This window comes from Chrysemys picta, chromosome 24 (assembly GCF_011386835.1).
Source record: "Chrysemys picta bellii isolate R12L10 chromosome 24, ASM1138683v2, whole genome shotgun sequence".
Classification (NCBI taxonomy): Eukaryota; Metazoa; Chordata; order Testudines; family Emydidae; genus Chrysemys; species Chrysemys picta.
Window position 1 is genome coordinate 4,482,149 of NC_088814.1, and position 17,430 is coordinate 4,499,578.

At 55.6% G+C, this 17,430-nt stretch overlaps 1 protein-coding gene across 7 annotated transcripts in view; it reads right to left on the reverse strand.

Moving 5' to 3' along the window:
• Nucleotides 1–17,430, reverse strand: part of MLLT6 (MLLT6, PHD finger containing) — a 76,225-nt gene that overhangs the window by 10,830 nt on the left and 47,965 nt on the right. For 5 of the 7 annotated variants that reach the window (XM_042844561.2, XM_008162706.4, XM_008162705.4 and 2 more), the window contains 10 exons: nucleotides 16,259–16,433; nucleotides 14,341–14,928; nucleotides 10,368–10,552; nucleotides 9,448–9,565; nucleotides 4,897–4,963; nucleotides 4,012–4,154; nucleotides 3,360–3,548; nucleotides 3,047–3,135; nucleotides 2,148–2,506; nucleotides 1,331–1,439 (listed from right to left, as the gene is read on the reverse strand). In XM_042844561.2, the coding sequence (XP_042700495.2) occupies nucleotides 1,331–1,439; nucleotides 2,148–2,506; nucleotides 3,047–3,135; nucleotides 3,360–3,548; nucleotides 4,012–4,154; nucleotides 4,897–4,963; nucleotides 9,448–9,565; nucleotides 10,368–10,552; nucleotides 14,341–14,928; nucleotides 16,259–16,433 (2,022 nt within the window). The remainder of the gene's footprint in view (nucleotides 1–1,330; nucleotides 1,440–2,147; nucleotides 2,507–3,046; nucleotides 3,136–3,359; nucleotides 3,549–4,011; nucleotides 4,155–4,896; nucleotides 4,964–9,447; nucleotides 9,566–10,367; nucleotides 10,553–14,340; nucleotides 14,929–16,258; nucleotides 16,434–17,430) is intronic. The other 2 variants (XM_008162707.4, XM_065577484.1) reach the window with 1 other exon arrangement.

Consider the following 17,430-nt stretch of genomic DNA (forward strand, 5'->3'; position numbering starts at 1 on the left):
GAAGTCAGTGGAATTCAACAGGCCTTTGTTAGGCACTGCCTTTCCCGCTTCACCAAACTTCCAGGTTTGGCGTATCAATTGCACTGGTTCTGCCCGCCTACCAAATGCCAAGTCTGTGTGTTTTTCCGTTCACGGCACATGGATGCCCCATTTACCTGCTGACATAAGCGCTGACTCCGTGGGTGCTCCGGGGCTGGAGCGCCCACGGGGAAGAATTGGTGGGTGCTCGGCACTCACCGGCAGTTCCCCCCCCCCGCCTCCGCCTCCTCCCCGGAGGGTGCTGCGTGCCTGCTTTTCCCCCCTAGCTCCCAGCGCTTGCGCCGCGAAACAGCTGTTTTGCGTGGCTGGGAGGGATGGGGGAGGAGGGAGAACACGGCGCGCTCGGGGAAGAGGCGGGGACGGGGATTTGGGGAAGGGGTCCAATAGGGGCGGGAAAGGGTGGTGTCGGGGCGGGGCCGGGCTGACGGCTCCCTGGGACCTGATCAGCACACAGAGGGCACATCTACACTGCGATCCGAGCGGTGACGGCAGCATAGGTAGACATTATCGAGCTACCTGTACCCGAGTGATTGTCACTGCTCCAAACAGCAGTGTAGATGCGGTGCCACAGGCTAGCAACGCCCTGGGTTCTGGTTTGGCTTTCACAGCATGCGCTGAAATCCACACGGCCGTGTCTACGCTGCTATTTTCAACCGTGCTTGTGTGGGAACGCCTACCGGAGCGGCAGTCAGACCTCAAACTACAGTGCAAATGTAACACCGACAGACCCTGGTCGTCAGCAGACGGGATCGAACCTGGGACTGCTGAAGCTTAGTGCATGAGTCTCTACTGCATGAGCTAAAAGCCACGTGGCTCTTCCCTAAGGCTGTAGCAGAGTCATTAATCTCTAAGTGGCCTCGGTGCCACTAGAGGGGACAGAACACCGCACCCAGGAGGTGTGTGGGTTACACAAACATTGGCTTTGGTTTAACTAAGGCGAGAGTATAAACAGAGTTTACTCAAAGTGGTGGAACTTTGTGTGGGACTGGGAATCAGTTTAAACTAACCCCAAAATAAGCCAGAATGAGCATGTCCACACAGGGGGTTGCACTGGTTTAAGAACTGATTTTAGGGCTGATCTCCACAGCATTGGTCCCAGTTTAAAGACATGTAGATAAGCCCACAGTTAAACTGGCACAACTTGTGCACGTAGACAAGGCCTTTAGCAAACATAGCAACGGATGCGCCAGGCCATGGTCAGTCTTTCTTCACTGGACTAAATCTCCCCCAATCCAAACTTCAGGCCGGGCCCTTGCTGGAGGGGGCAGACACCTGGCGCAGGGACACTTACCGGATTAAGCGGCTGGGACGTCAGGATCTGCTGCAGCTGCTGCAGCTGGTGTTCGTGTTGGTGCAGGACGTGCCGCTGCTGCTCCGTCAGGGGGCTCAGGCCTGGCACGCTGCAGGGAAGACGGGACGTTAGCGTAGCCCGCTGCCTTGCATTCCTGCTGGGGTATTTCCGCATGCCCAGCCCCGAGGAGAGCAGCAGTCTCAGAGGGGAAGCCCTGCCACAAACCGTGAGCCCGGCTTCTCAGTAAGGATACACGGCTGAAGTCATTTAAGCTCAGTTTCCCTTACGGGTCAAACTAAGCTGCCTCTATGAGAGACAGTGCGGTCCAGTGCGCAGGATGCTAGCTCTGACACTGACCACTTGTGTGACCTTGGGCAAGTCACCTGCCTGCTCCGTGCCTCAGTTTCCCCTCCCACCTTTTGTCTGTTTCTATTGCAAGTTCTTCAGGGCAGGGACTGTCTCTCTCACTAGGCGCGCACATGTCATTAAGGACAGTGCCTAACACAAGCAATAGCTGTCATACGTGTGTTAGTATGCACTGTCACATGTTGCTTGGTGCATGCTTTGGGGTTTGTGTGGTCTGGGATGTACATGTTTAGTTTGCCATGGGCACACCTAACTTTGGGAGCATGCCGGTGTTGGTTTGCACAGAGAGAACTAGCCGGACACCAGGCTGCAGTTCTGGAGGAAAGAGGAAACGAAGGGCCGGGGGTCATAGCCCTGCAGGGAGACAGAGGCTGTGCCGGGGGGAGGGGGTCGGAGATGCAGGGATGACTGTGCTGCTCCCCCTCGGGATACCTGGGGGGGCCCCTCTCACCTGCTCAGGCTGGTGGAGAGCTGTAGGGCGGGTGGCCCGCTCGCCTGCGTCAGAGGGTTCTGCGGCTGGGCGGCCGGAGCGCCGTTCAGATTCCCCAGCAGCCCATTCATGGGCACCTGCTGGCCTCCCGCCAGGCTCCCCAGCAGGCCATCCACCCCGGGCCCTGTGGGCAGGCCGTGACTGGCTGCCGCACTCCCCCCCAGCGAGCTGGCCGTCACCCTGGCCAGGCCGTTGACCTGCTGCTGCACCCCAGGGAGGGGCAGCGAGGTGGGGCTCTGCTGAAGCAGTGGCAGGGGAGGAGGGGTGCTGTGGAAGGAGAGGGACGAGCTGCTTCGGCTGGGGCAGCCCGAGTGCGGATCCTGGGGGGAGAAGCAGAGAAACGGAGAGAGGGTGAGAACTGAACCTCGGGTGCTGTTTCTCGGCCGCTCAGCTCCCCCTATGGCAGCTGGGGGGTGTGCCCAGCTAGGGGCAGGAATGCTGCGTGTGGGGTGAGGCTGCTGGGCTCTCACCTGCCTGGCTGGAAGCTGACACCCAAATGCCCGATCTCTAGGGATGCAGAGTAAATTGCCAGCATTCTCACTTCCCTTTGTACAGCACCTAGCACATCCCCACCACCACGGCCCTCCACGCCCTGGGTGGGGATGGATGCACCCCGGAGATGAGTCGGCAAAGCTTAAGGAGCCTCCTGTTGCCCAGTCCTGGCATCGATTTCCCTGACTCCATCTGCAGAACGCCAGCCCCTTAGATCACAGAACACCCAGGGCGGTGGGTACGGGCTGGTTTCACCCTCCCATTCAGTCCAGGGGTTCTGGCCATCGCTGTGTGCTGCTGATGGGGAGCAGCGATATAGTGTGGGGGAGTCCCTGGGCCCCACTGCAGGGTCTCGGCGGCCACTGTACCTCGGAGGAGGTGGAGAGGGAGTTCTCCATCCCAAAGCTGTTCTTGCAGGGGGAGTTCTTGTTGATGCTCAGGGAGTCGCTGTTACACACTGCAGGGGAGAGGAGGGAGTCAGGGGTAGAGCCCAGCATCACCACGGCGACGCAGAGGGACAGCAGGTGCAGCCAATGGCTGGACCCGGCGTGGTTTTATGCACCGTGATAAAATCCCTCAAACCTCCTCCCCCCAGGCCCAGAGAGCCCCTCTGTGGCAGGCTCCCGGGGTGGCGAGACCGTTACGTATCCCCCCCAGTCCCGGTCCCAGGCGGCCCCTCACCATTGGCAGGCAGGAGGTACTGGGCGTGGCCGGAAGGGCCGTTGCTGGTGGTCACCACTGGGAAGGGGACAGAGAGCTGGACGTTGAGGAGTTGCAGCCGCTCCTTCTTAGCTGTCAGGGTCATGATCTGCTCCTGCAGCCGCTGGTTCTCCTTCTGCAGGGAGTGCAGGGCCTTGAGCATTTCTACAACTGCGGGAAACGAAAGGGGGGAAGGGGGATGGGGCGGGGGGGCAGAGAGAGGAGGGGGGCAGCGGAAGAGGGGAGGGAAGGGAGGAGGGGTGGGAAGGAGAAGAGGGGGCACACGGGGTGACACAGTTAGAGCATCTACTGTGCAGGGACAGGGGCGTACCAGCCCCCACTGTCCTCTCCACTTTGGCACAGGTTAGCACGGAGCTCTCCTCCCCACCCTGGGAGGGGCTGTGTCTGCACTCCTCACCCTCCCAGCCCCTGCCCCATACCAGGGGGGGCTGTCTCAGCACCACTCTACCCACCCTGCCGAGCCCACCTGTCTGCGGCCTCCCCCACTCTTACCCCCAAACAGAGGGGAAGAAGCCCACCCCTGTGCCAGGCATGGCTGGCCATGAAGCTGGTGGTAGATCCCTGGGGGACCCAGCCCCATAGGGTCCCCCAGCCCGCTCCCCGCCCGGCTCACTGTTTACGCCGGCTTCCCCATTGCCTTGCTTCTCCAGGAGCTGCTCGATATTGGGGGTGGCCTGGGGGACGTTCTCCAGCTGCCCGCTGCTGCTACAGGACACGGTCTGGTCGAAGAGGGTGGGGAGGCTGCTGATGGGGGACCTGGGGAGTGGCCCCGGGAGAAGGGGTGTGAGAAGATGGGACTCGGATCCTTCACCCCTCTCTAGTCCACAGTGGGAGGGGCTGTCTCTGCATCTCCCCACCCACCCGAAGACCCTTTCCCCTGCCCTGCACTGGAAGTGACTGTCTCTGCACATAGGTGCCAACTTTTCCGGGCCCTGCCCCGACTCCACCCCTGCCCTGCCCCCATTCCAACCCCTTCCCCAAAGTCCCCGCCCCAACTCCACCCCCTCCCTGCCCCTATTGGACCCCTCCCCAAATCCCTGCCCCGGCCCCGCCTCTTCCCCCAAGCACGCCATGTTCCCCCTCCTCCCTCCCAGTGCTTGCCACCGCGAAACAGCTGTTTCATGACAGCAAGCGCTGGGAGCCAGGGGGAAAAAGTGGGCACACAGCACGCTCAGGGGAAGAGGCGGAGCGGAGGCGGAGGTGAGCTGGGGCGGGGAGCTGCCGGTGGGTGCAGAGCACCCACCAATTTTTGCCCATGGGTCTTTGCCCTCTCACATCCCCCTTCCCAAGCCCTTCTGCCCCACACTGGGAGGGGATGTCTCTGCACCGCTCCACTTCTTCCTAGTCCCCCACCCACAACTTCCACTCCACACTGAGAAGCGGCTGCCTCCCTTCCCCGCACCGTGTTCCTCAGTTTCTCCTCACCCGCTGGTATTACCTAAGGCTCACCCTACCCCCTGGTGGAGCCCCCTGACCCCCCGTGTCGGAGGACACTCACATGGAGGAGAGGCTTTCCTGCGGGGAGGTTCCTCGGCAGCCAAAACTGCAGTCTTCCAGGTCAGGCTCTGGGAGGGGAAACAGAGGCAGACAAAGCATTTCTCCTGTGCCTCTAGCAACTATTAGCCTGGGCCAAAGGGCTGCTAGGGCCACAGCCCCCACTAGGTGGCAGCACAGAGCAGTTTCCCCCCCCCCACTGTCCTTACATAACAGCCCCGTTCGCCTGTCTCGTGGTCTGGCAGTAGGGTCTGTAGGCTGGCCAGGTGCCCCCGGAACCACTGCCCCCCTTCACTGCTCTGGGTGGGGAAGAGGGGGGAGCGGTTCATTGAGTTGAGAGGAAGGAGAGTGGTTAGGGCCCTAGCCTGGGACTTCAGAGAGCTGCGTTCAATTCCCTGCTGGAAATTTGCCGTGTGATGCTGCCCAAGTCGCTGTGCCTCAGTTTCCCATCTGTACAATGGGGCTAAATAGTCCTGCCCTGCCCCCCTCAAGGGGGGGGTTGGGAGGGTAAATACATCTGGAGATTGTGATGTGTTCAGATGCTGCAAGTCCCTAGGAGAGACAGGGCTCTCGGACATATTCTAAACTGGAGCCACCCCCTTTCCGAGCTGGACAAAGCATTGTGCATTATATCTCAAAGGTCGCTGCCCAGGAGCACGACCCCTCCCTAGGAACAGGGGCGAGCAGAGCCAGATGGCATGGCACTCAGACACGACAGAGAACAGCCTGGATAGACTAGATAGGATGGATCCAGCCAGCATGGATTGTGGCGCCTATTCTGGGGCAGACGGTTATTATTATAACAAGACCCTCCTGGCCCAACTAGTACCAGGTATCCCAGTGTGCTAGGCACTGTCCAAACAGAGAGCAAATGGCAGCCCCTTACAGTCCGCTGCCTTGGTTGCGAAGGTCTCTCTCCAACAGTCTCATAGACTTTAGGGCCAGAAGGGACCATCGTGATCATCTAGTCTGACCTCCTGCATGTCGCAGGTCACAGACCTTCACCCACCTGCTCCTGTACTAGACCCCTGACCTCTGGTTGAGTTACTGAAGTCCTCGAATCATGATTTAAAGACGTCAAGTTACAGGGAATCCGCCGTTTGCACTAGTTTAAATCTACAAGTGACCCGAGCCCCAGGCTGCAGAGGAAGGGGAAAGAAACCCCAGGGTCTCTGCCAATCTGACCTGGGGGAAATTCCTTCCCAGCCCCAGATATGGTGATCAGTTAGTCCCTGAGCATGTGGGCAAGACCCAACAGCCAGCCACCCGAGAAAGAACTCTCTGTAGTCACTCAGAGACCACACCGTCTCTTTAGACCTCAACCTGTCTGGGAGGGACGCGTGGCCTAGAACTGACAGCTCTGAGAGTCGGGATTCCTGGGTTCCATTCCTACCTCTGCTGGTGGCTTGCCTGGGAACAGCCAACAGCCTTGAGCTGTAAAATGGGGTGTGATAGTTCCCCCCCCCCCCGCAAGGCTATGTGTGTATGTGTGTGTGTGGTGTCCCCAGCCCCCCAATAAAAAAGCAGACTATAATCATCAGCCAGGCGCTTTCTCTTCCCCACCCCCATGTCTGCCACTCAGCCAGCATATGTCCCCCATCACTCTGGTATGTGTCAGATGCTGTAAGCACCAGCTTGTACCAGTTGGCTTCCTTGTGTCCCCTCCTCATCTCAGGAGCCTTTATAGCACGCAAGGATCCAGGACCTTTCCTGTGGGAAGCACTGCAGGGTGGCAGGGGCGGGGTGATTGATGGTGCAATGCCCCAAGCTGGTTACTGACTGCAGCCTCCCAGGCAGCGGCCCCGTGGAGTCCCCTTCGAGAGGCCCCTCCTGGAATGGGAGGTAGAATGGAAGTCCCACCTTCCCGTCCAGATAGGAGTCTTTGCCTGTCAGTCAAATTCAACTGGCTCCTCCTCTTTGGGGAGAAGTAGCCATTTTTCTGAAGGTCACTCTAGAGGACATGAAGACATTTGAGCTACCAGAGAAGGTGCAAGACTGAAGAGGAGATTCGGGAACAACTGCAGCAGAAGGCAGCAGTTGGGTCTAACTCATCCCCAGAATGCAGTATCAGGAGGAAGGGTGGCCCGGTGGTCATGGTGCTAGCCGGAGACCTGGTTTCAATTCCCTCCTCTGCTAAAAGCCTCCTGCGGGACTTCACATGAGTGATTTAGTGTCTCCATGCCTTGGAGCCCCAGCTCTAAGAGGAGGCTAGTAGCCCTGCCCTACCTCACAGGATAAATAGATGAACAATTCCCAGGTGCTCAACTACAACAAACAAATGCCTAAGACCGATCAGGAGGAGATGGGGACAAAGAGATCCCAAAAGGTGACAAAAAGAAGAACAGGAGGACTTGTGGCACCTTAGAGACTAACAAATTTATTAGAGCATAAGCTTTCGTGGACTACAGCCCACTTCTTCGGATGCATAGTGGGCTGTAGTCCACGAAAGCTTATGCTCTAATAAATTTGTTAGTCTCTAAGGTGCCACAAGTACTCCTGTTCTTCTTTTTGCGGATACAGACTAACACGGCTGCTACTCTAAAAGGTGACAAGCAAGAGGTCCCCTGTGGCAACTGCTCTAAGGCTGGGTCTACACTACCCGCCTGAATCGGCGGGTAGAAATCGATCCCCGAATCGACGCTCTTACTCCACCAGCGGAGGTGGGAGTAAGCGCCGTCGACAGGAAGCCGCAGAGGTCGATTTTGCTGCCGTCCTCACAGCGGGGTAAGTCGGCTGCGATATGTCGAATTCAGCTACGCTATTCACATAGCTGAATTTGCGTATCTTAAATCGACTCCCCCCTGTAGTGTAGCTGTAGCCTCAGAGGAAGCGTTTAGGGCCCTGTGGCTGAAGAAACAGCTCTGGGGTCCCGATGAAGCAAGAAGAGCAATGTCAAAAGTTGACATTGAGAGTCAGATTTTAAACAGAACTCAGGATATTGGAGGACCAAAATCTAGCCCTAAGTGACTTGTCCAGGTCTCCTGAGTCCCACCCACAAGACCATCCCTGCAAGTGAGCTCTTCTCCTTCATCCTTCCGCACCTGGCCAAGTAACGGCAGAAGGGAGTGGATGTGCCGCTTCCTTCATCCCCCATCATGTTAAGAGGAAACGCACCTTTCTGTACCATCCTTTTCTCCCAGACCAACTAGACAGGCGCTTCGCAGGAGGAAGGGTTGTTGCATTGGGTCTTTAACTCTTGAGTTAACGTCAGCACTATTGTTACGTTCCTCGTACACTTAGGGTACGTCCAACCGTGGAGCCAGAGGGGTCATTTCCAGCCCAGGTAGACATACCCATGCTAGCATGCTAAACATAGCAGCGTTAGGGTTAGCTGCCCCAAGTACGTACTTAGGTTTCAGATGGGATGGTACGCGGGCAACTACCCATCTCACCGCCCATGCAGTCGCGGCTATTTTCAATCAGAGCAAGCGTGGGTATGAGAACTAGTGTGACCACAGGAGCTGGAAATTACACCCCAGCTCCAGGACAGACAAACAGCTCCCACAGCCCCCCTACCCCGTCCCCCCACTCCATGGCATGCACATATACGATATACCTTCTCCATGGGCTTACAAGTATGGAAACACAGGAGTAAACATTCGTACGTGCTCCTCATGCAGGCATGTGCTCTCACGCAGACAAACCGACGTGCCGCACACACAAGGGGCCCAATTTTCAAAAGGGCTCAGGGCCAGATATTCAAGGGATCGGCATTGGCAATGGGGCTCAACCCCCCAGCAACTCCCCGCTGTGACACTTACTGCTAGATTTTCCAAAGAGTTCAGCATCCAACGTACTGAGCGCCTGAAAATTCTGGCCCAAAGAGCGCGAGATAGTCACAACAACCAAAGGCAAAACGGCTGGAAGTCAGGAGTGTGCGGGGCCTTTTATGTGCATTTTCTTGCAAACTACAAAATGGGCCCGCTGGGTTAGAAACATTCACTACCATGCAGGAGGTTTCCCCCTCATGAGCATAGCCCTTTCCCAAAGCAAATGAGCCTGTTTTGCAGAGGGGAAATGAACCATTCCAAAGTCAAATTCAGTGCCAGAATATTTTCAGTGTGAACATAGCTGGTTTTGTTGCATTTCATGGAGGAGCCAGCGTCGAAGGGGGACGAAAGCACTCCAAAACAAAAGCTGAACATTTGTAGTGCAAAATTTTGTGTCAACTTTTCCAAAAAATGTTCCCTACATTTGCGCAGCTCGAGTGTGTAAAATGACGAATTCTCAAAACGGTCACATTTTTCACCATTCTAGTACACGCCCAGAGACAAAGAGTCTCCCAGGGACAATCCAGCATGTGTGCTCTCATCACGGGACTACCCCCCCGCCCCGGCTTGCTAGCTTCCCAGCCAAGTGCTCTGCTATTGCAGAAATAGCATGAGCTGACAAAGACACCACTGATCTCAACAGTTCATTCTTCCCAGCACACACCCTCGGCCTTCCAGCTCTTGGGATGGGGAGACAGCAGGGGAAACTGTGGATCTGGTTGTCTCAATTCTTCCGGGGAGACTCTTTCTGAGTTCTGAACTCACAGACCTTCTGATTCACGTACCTGCCCGGCTGCTTTCAGACTGGTTCAAGAGAGGGTTCATAGACAGGCCAGAGGTCAGGGGGCTTCCGAAAATGTGCGAGGAGGGGAGGCTAAAGGTGGATCCTGCCAGCGAGAACACCTGCAGGTGGGAAATTAACAAGAGAGACAGAACATTTGCTGAACAGCCTGGGGAACCCGACGTTGCATTCCCACGCCTCCTCTGAACTTCCAAATGGGTCCCAGCCAACAGGGAAAGTATAAAAAAGAAAGGCAGGGAGTACCGGGAGTTTCACAAGAGAGCCTGCTCTTGATTGAGCTTCCCAATCCAAGCGGTTCAGACGAACAGCTGAATATCAGGCTGGTTTCTGAACTCAGAGAAGCAATCCCGTTGGTGAACACATCAGACGGCAATCCTGGCTCAGACTTGCTCTTTGTCTTAGGTACTTATATGGGCCCCATGACCATAGCATCTGTAGTACCATGAACTAACATTTTTATCCTCAGGCAGTGCAGGGCTATTAGCCACATTTTACAGATGGGGGAAATTGAGACACAGGGCAGCTAAGAGAGTTAACTACAGTCACAAGAGCACTGGGGCTCCCAAGTGCCGGGCTAGCCTCCTAACCATGGGATCATCCTTCTTCTGATCCCGGGTGGTCTGTGAAGGAGGAGAAGGCCACCAGCAGTGCTCCACTGAACTGAATCCCCGAGTCAGTGGGTGCTGGCAAGACGGAGCTCAGGGAGCAGCGGTGCAGGAAGTGAGGTCTCCCGCATGCTCCCGCCCATCTGGTTGTGGAGCAACAGAGGTCCCTCCTCAGTACTGCTCCTAAGTAGGGGAACCCCCCCTCCCCAGGCTGCATTGCATTGCTAGGCTACTGGGCCAGTCCAAATCACCTCTTGTATTATAACTCCCCCCTCCCTCCCCGGCCACATGTTCTTACCTGGGTGGTGGACACCGTGGAAGAGGAGGAGGCCGGGATGGTGCTAGCAAAAGGGGAGCGGTTGAGCTGTGGGAGTGAGGAGGTGCCTTGGTGCGCGAGGAGGCTGGAGGAGAGGGGGGTGCTGCACACGGCCCGGAGCACCCCGCCCCCGTGGGAAATGGGGTCCTTGTTACTGGTGTAGATCCCTGCATGGAAAACAGAAGGGGGTGGAACAGTAAGAATTCCCGGCTCAGCATTCAGAGCTGCTTGGGGATTAAGGCCAGAAGAAACCACTAAAACATCTAATCTGACCTCCTGCCTAGCACAGGCCAGAGAACTTCCCCCAGTTTGCCCTGTACTGAGCCCCATAACTTGGGCTGGGCTAAAACATCTTCCAGAGAGGCATCTGGTCCTGCTCTGAAGGCCATCAAGAGATGGCGAACCCACCACTTCCCTTGGGCGTTTGTTCCGATGGTCAATCACCCACAATGTGAAAAATGTGCGCCTTGTTTCTACTTCGCATTTCTCTGGCTTTCACTTCCAGCCGTTTGTTCTCGTTCGGACTTTCTCCCCTAGATTAAAGCTCCTTTTAATACCCGGTCATTTCTCCCTAGGAAGGAACGTATACACCATAATCAAGTCACCCTTTGATCTCCCTTTTGATGAGCTAAATAGACTAAGATCTCCCAACGCAGTGATCTATGACTGCGCCCCGCCTGAGGAAAGACAGTCAGGGGGCTGGAAGGTTATTGCAGGCAGTTTAGATTAGAATCGTCCCTGCCCCAAATCAAGTGGGGCATAAGCCAAACAGCCCTATCCAGGGACTTGGAACCCCTTTTTCATTTGGGGCCTAAAGTGTTTGTGTATCCACTGATTTGGGGTGCCTCCATTTTGGGGTCCCCCCTCAGGGTATGATTTTTCAGAGGGGGTCAAACACCCTCAACACTTATCGATTCATCTGGAACTCTGGGGGTGCAACGCCCCCTGAAAACCAGGCCTGAGGTGTCTCCAGCTGGGCTCCCCAAAACCTAAGGCACCCAGTAAAGAGTGGACACTAGAAAATTGAGGCTCAAGAGTGCCCCCTGAGACCAGGCGCCCTGAGCACCTCGTTTACTCTCTTAGACTCTAGAATGGAAGGGAGACCTTCCAGCTCATGGTCATATACGGCCAGGCTTGGCATCTCCGGCCCCAGATTGCCATGAGCACAGGTGCCCCTTCAGCCCTGGCACACAGAGCGAATAGCGATGGAGCTCAGTCCTTCCACCTGAGGATGTCAAAGTCTTTTGCAGCCTCATGATGCTCCCATTCTACAGACACGGAAACCGAGGCACGAAGGCCCAGAATGGCGACTAAAACCCAGGAGCCCAGACCCCCTGTCTCCTACTCTCGACATGCGACCACGCTCCCATAGAGAAAAGCCACCGTGCGCCACGGCTGACGCCCAGACAGCAAGGTGCGGTGAGGCTGGATAAATGAGGTAGAAAGGTGAGGAAATGATTGTCAAGGGAGGGGTTCCCTCTGTGGCAGCCAGTGGCCCCCAGGGCTCAGATCCTGCAGAGCCCCTGCCAACATCCTCTTCCAGGAGGAGGAGAAGGCGGTCGGGGAATGAGCGAATGGGAGAAGGGAGCCTGACAGCCATCCCCCAGCTCTGAACCGTCTCTTTGTTGTTCCCCGGGGATGGGGGAGGAGGAGAAATATCGCCCAAGGTTATCACTATGGAGGTTGCATCAATTCCTGCGAGCTCCTCCCCAGACTGCAGCCCCAGTTCACCTCCCCACCACAAACTCTCTCAGGCAGCCCAGACAGACTGGGCCACTGCTCCCAGGCACATGCAAAAAATCCCCCCCACCCCCTCATCTAATTTGACCTAAATAGGAGCATCTGCAAACAACCCACAATAGACTGACTGCTGCCAGAAGTGTCAAGCCTCAGAAGTAGGCTTAAGCACCAGGCCCCTCCTCCTGCTCCCTCGCCTTAACCCTTTCCTGCCACAGCTCAGCGCCGCTGCCCTCCATTCTGCCAAGGGGGGTTGTAGGGCTGGGCAAGGCGACTCCAGTTTTGTCTACACATAAAAGTTACACCTTTTTAACTACACCGGTCTACCCCCAGTGTGGGCTCAGGGGGACTGGTTAGTCATGTCGGTTAGTGAGAGGACTGGTTAGCCAGGTTATACTAAAAGGTTTCAGAGTAGCAGCCGTGTTAGTCTGTATCCGCAATACTAATAAATTAACTAATAAATTTGTTAGTCTCTAAGGTGCCACAAGTCCTCCTGTTCTTCTTTTTCCAGGTTATACTAGTTAGGCGTGTTTATGCCAGTATCAGGGGCGGCTCTAGCTTGTTTGCCGCCCCAAGCATAGCAGGCAGCCTGCCTGCGGGAGGTCCGCCGGTCCCGCGACTTCGGCGTACCCGCCGCCGAATTGCCACCGAAGCCGCGGGACCAGCGGACCTCCCGCAGGCACGCCGCCGAAGGCTGCCTGACTGCCGCCCTCGCAGGGCGCCCCCCGCAGCTTGCCGCCCCAGGCACGCGCTTGGAGCCACCGCTGGCCAGTATTCCCATAAGGGAAGGCGTACAAGCCAAACCTTTATATCAGTATAACTACATCCAGGCCGCTGTAGCGTTTCAGTGTAGATACACCACTACCCCGATAGAACGCTGTCCTCGGGAGCCAAAAAATCTTACCGTGTTATAGGTGAAACCGCGTTATATCGAACTTGCTTTGATCCCCCGGAGCGCGCAGCCCCGCCCCCCCGGAGCGCTGCTTTACCGCGTTCTATCCGAATTCGTGTTCTATCGGGTCGCGTTATATTGGGGTAGAGGTGTACTTACTACAGCGACGGGAGGCTGTAGTAAATCCATCGCCCCGAGGGGCGGTAGCTAGGTCAATGGAAGAATTCTTCCGTCAACCTAGCGCTGTCTACATGGGACTTTGGTCTGTGTACCTGCCCCACTCACGGGGTGCGGATTTTTCACATTCCGGAGCGACATAGCGGGGTCGGTCTAGTGTACAGCAGCCCTGGGTCAATTAAAAAAAATTCACCCCCCTAACTGTGTTAAACCAGGCCTCACCGTCTAGCACTCACTCACCCCGGGGCCTAAGCAGAACACGCATTTGCTAGTTTAAAAAGTGGCTTTGCTCTAGAAAGGGGGACAATGTAAGATCTGTTTATCGATCCTCAGTCTGGGGCCCAGATCTCAGCTAGGTCTGGTTTTGATGGTGACCATCCCGTCCCTTCCCGATCCACACTCTCCTTTGTTTATAGGCTCCAGTCTGGTTAAATCTGATGGCACCTGGGCAAAGGTGGCTGTGACATGCCCATTGGGTTGGATTTGCAGGAGGAAAACTTGGCCTGGATCCTCCTGCTCACCTGGAACGGATACCAGGTCACAGGCTTGGATGGAAAGTAGCGGGGTGGGGAGGAAAACCTGAACTGGATTTCTAGGGCCTTCTGGAATGGATGCAGGACAGTGCTTCTGACTGGAGATGAACCTGACATTGGATTGAATCCTGTGCTCACCTGGGAGGGATTCTGAACCCCGCCTCAGAAAGGAGAAAAAAAACATGAACTGGATTCATAGATTCATAGATTCTAGGACTGGAAGGGACCTCGAGAGGTCATCGAGTCCAGTCCCCTGCCCGCATGGCAGGACCAAATACTGTCTAGATTTCTATGGTCATTTGGGGCACAGGCCTGGGTGGAGCAGAGGGGCCTGGAAAGAAGGAGAACTTGAACTGGATTTTTATGGACATCTGGAATGGAGTCACACCAGAGCCCCCTGAGAGGAGAAGAACCTGAAGCTGGACTCCTCTGTTCACCAGCAGCCAACGCCCAGATCCTCAAAAGATATTTAGGGGCCTAACTGACTGATTTCAATGGGGGCCAGGTACCGAAATGCCTTTGAGGGCCCTGGGAGGAGGGCCTCACGCTGGTTGTACAGTGGAAAAGTAGGTTGAAGGGAGCCACGTGCCCCGGATGGGTGCTGAGGGGAACATACCTGAGCCCAGCAGGGGGGACTCCAGGCTGAGGCTGGGCAAAGTCCCGGTGTGGCTGAAGGACCGGGATGAGTTGCCGATGCTGGAGCTGACGAGGGAGCCCGCGGAGAAGGGTGAGGAGGAGGTGGACGTGGACCCAGCCAGCTGGGTGCCCAGCATCTCCTTGTTCTTGCCTCCCTTCGGCCTGCCCGGCCCGTGCTTGCTTTTCTTGCTGCCTTTGTGCTTCTTCTCCTTCAGCACCTCCCCGTCCTCGATGCTGAGGGAGGGCATGCGCTTGTGGCTGCCGCCGCCGGTGCCACCACCTCCCCCCGAGGGGCCGCTGACTGGGTTCGAGGCCTTGTAGTCCACGGGGGAGGCAACGCGGCCCCGCTGCTGGCTCACCGCTGAGGTGGAGAAGCGCATGATAGAGCCGAAGCCCGAGAATATGACCTTCTGCTCGAAGACGTCCCCTTTCTGCCCTTCGTACAGCGGGGAGCAGTGGGAAGAGGAGGAGGAGGAGGAGACGGGCTTCCGGTACTTCTCTTCTTCCTGCTCGAGCTTGGGGAATGTCACAAAATCCTGGGAGCCCTGCAGGGAGCTGCATGAGGTGCCTAGGGAAAGCAAAGAGGAACGAAGAGGGGGGGGGAGGGCAGCAATTCAGAACTCAAATCCTCCCGCTGCAAAAGCCCGGATGCCTGAGCTAAAGGAGGATCGCCATCAGCAGTATAGGGTATAGGACACACAGTGCAGCAGTCCTCTCCAGCAGAGATGTGTGCTAGCAGGCTCATTACAACAGTAAAGATCCCACTACATTCTTCTGTAAGACTAAGGAGTTTGTCCCCAATTCCTCCCCCCGTCATGCAGGGCACTGTCTGTGGGGAGGCGACCGCCCCTCCAGCCTAGTTTGGGATCCCATGGGATGAAAGGCGCTAGAGGAAGGTATGCTTATTACAATGGTTCTGGTGAGGTCAGAGCTCCTGAGCTCAGATCCAGATCCAAGGCTTAGGGGTGTTTGGATGCCGGGTTTTGGTTCAGGCCCACCTCAAAGTTAAGGAGGGGACACCACTGAATCAAGGGGGAAAGGGCAGGTGCTACAAAGGCCTCCTCTGTGCATTTTCCTTTTCCTCCTCTCTTTATTCTGACAGACGGACCTTCCTTTCCTTGTAGTGAAGACAGGCTCAGTCAAGAGGGCAACTCCAGTCCACATCTGGACCTGATTATTCCCTGCCCACATGGAATTAATAAAAGTAAAACTCTGGTGGGACCTCAAGGGCTTTTAGAATCAGTAATTAATGAAGTTTTCTAACTCCCCCAGAAGGTGGCTCAGGGTAATTTTAGATGGGGGGGAAACTGAGGTGCAGGGGGAGGGGGAGCAACTTGCTCAAGGTCACCTTGGGCAAAGCCAAGAATAGAGCTCAGGTGTCCTGACTCCTTCTTAGCTCCTGGCGAGATCACACTCCCCGAGTTTTCTGGCTGCGGTGGTATTTTCACTTGTGTTGGGGAGCCTACGCCTGTATGGATAGGGGTTCTCAGTTTGTATTCAGACAGCAACAGGAATAAATGTCTGTGAATTTAATAACGAGGCCTCGATTCCCCTCCACCCCCACCCCACTGCTGTTCATTTCATTTAGCCCAAGAAAAGAAACTCCAGAGGGACAAACTGCTCCCCTGAAGCAGTGGAGCTGCACTAGGGATGAGTTGGACTCTCTGTCGCTATTAACTCTTTATAACCTGATCCACTCTGGTAACTGGAGGACCATGAACTCTATGAGTATATCTGCTCTCCACACTTTATGTGCTGGACTTATGCACTTCCCTCCTGCTTTGCCTTGTGAGCGATCCCTTGCTCCTTTTGCCAGCATGATGCTTGATCTTCTCTCTCTCCTCACTCAGTCTCTGCTCTCCTCTCTCCCTGCCAACTTTACCCACACACACCCTTACCTGCAGGCTGGAAAGTGCTGCTGGAGGGAGCTGAGGTGAAGCTGGTGGAGCTTTTCCCATTTCCCGTCTTTTTCCCCTTGTGGCTGGTGCCATGGCTCGAGGACTTCTTGCCTTTCACCTCTGACCTGCCGACCTCCGAGGTCTCTTTGCTACCTTCATGGTGCCCGGTGGAACCCTGGAAAGCAGACAGACACAGGGGCCAAGAGTCAGTCCAGATGTGCACGCAGATAGCTCTGTCTTTACTGATTTTCCATTTTCTGTAATTTATTCCAATAAAGGGATAGTCCAAGCATAGCTCATAACCAATTCTTTCACCCCACTCAACACCCTTAAGGTCCCACCAGAGTTTTACTTTTATTAATTCCATGTGGGGAGGGAATAATCAGGTCCAGATGTGGACTGGAGTTGCCCTCTTGAATGAGCCTGTCTTCACTACAAGGAGAAGAGCAATATTCTCACATCAGCTATTTTGGGGGCACTTGATTTGAGAGTCCTAGGACCTCATTTTCAGAGGCGCTGGATATTTGCAGCTCCTCCTGACTTCAGCTGGACTTGTGGGTGCACAACCCCCACTGAAAACCAGGCACTGCCCCCAAACTGGGGGCAGGCAAAGCTAGGGATCATTTGAAAATCTGGGCTTGTGTGACTTCCTCCAGGTCACATTCGGTGGGCCAAATTTAGAGGTGATGTGTAAGGTGGCGTAAGTGATTGTTATTAGTAATATAGTAATATTAACATTTTATTCTTTATAAGTATTTGTTTTCATCCTTGTCGTGGACCAGCACCCCATTGTGCTCGGGGCTGTACAAACACAGAACAAAACGATAGTTCCTGCCCCAATCCAAGGGAGAAGAGAGAGATGGACACAGCCAGATGGGGGAGCATAAGGGAGCAATGAGACAATCCCTGCCTGCTCTTCGCTGGACTCCCTTAAAATTGGTAAGACTTACAAAACCCACGCTGGTGTGTAAATGGTGCCAGGGCATCTTCCGGAGCCAAAGGGATCTATTCCACTGGTAACAACTCCAAGAGGCTCAGAACATCCCGAGGCCTTTTGCTTCAATCCCAGTTATGGCCACGGCTCAGAACTCAGCAGCGCTGTCTCGACATGCCCCGGCCAGAACAGCAATTATGAGCACAATAAGAACCTCTGGGGCGATAATTATCTCGTG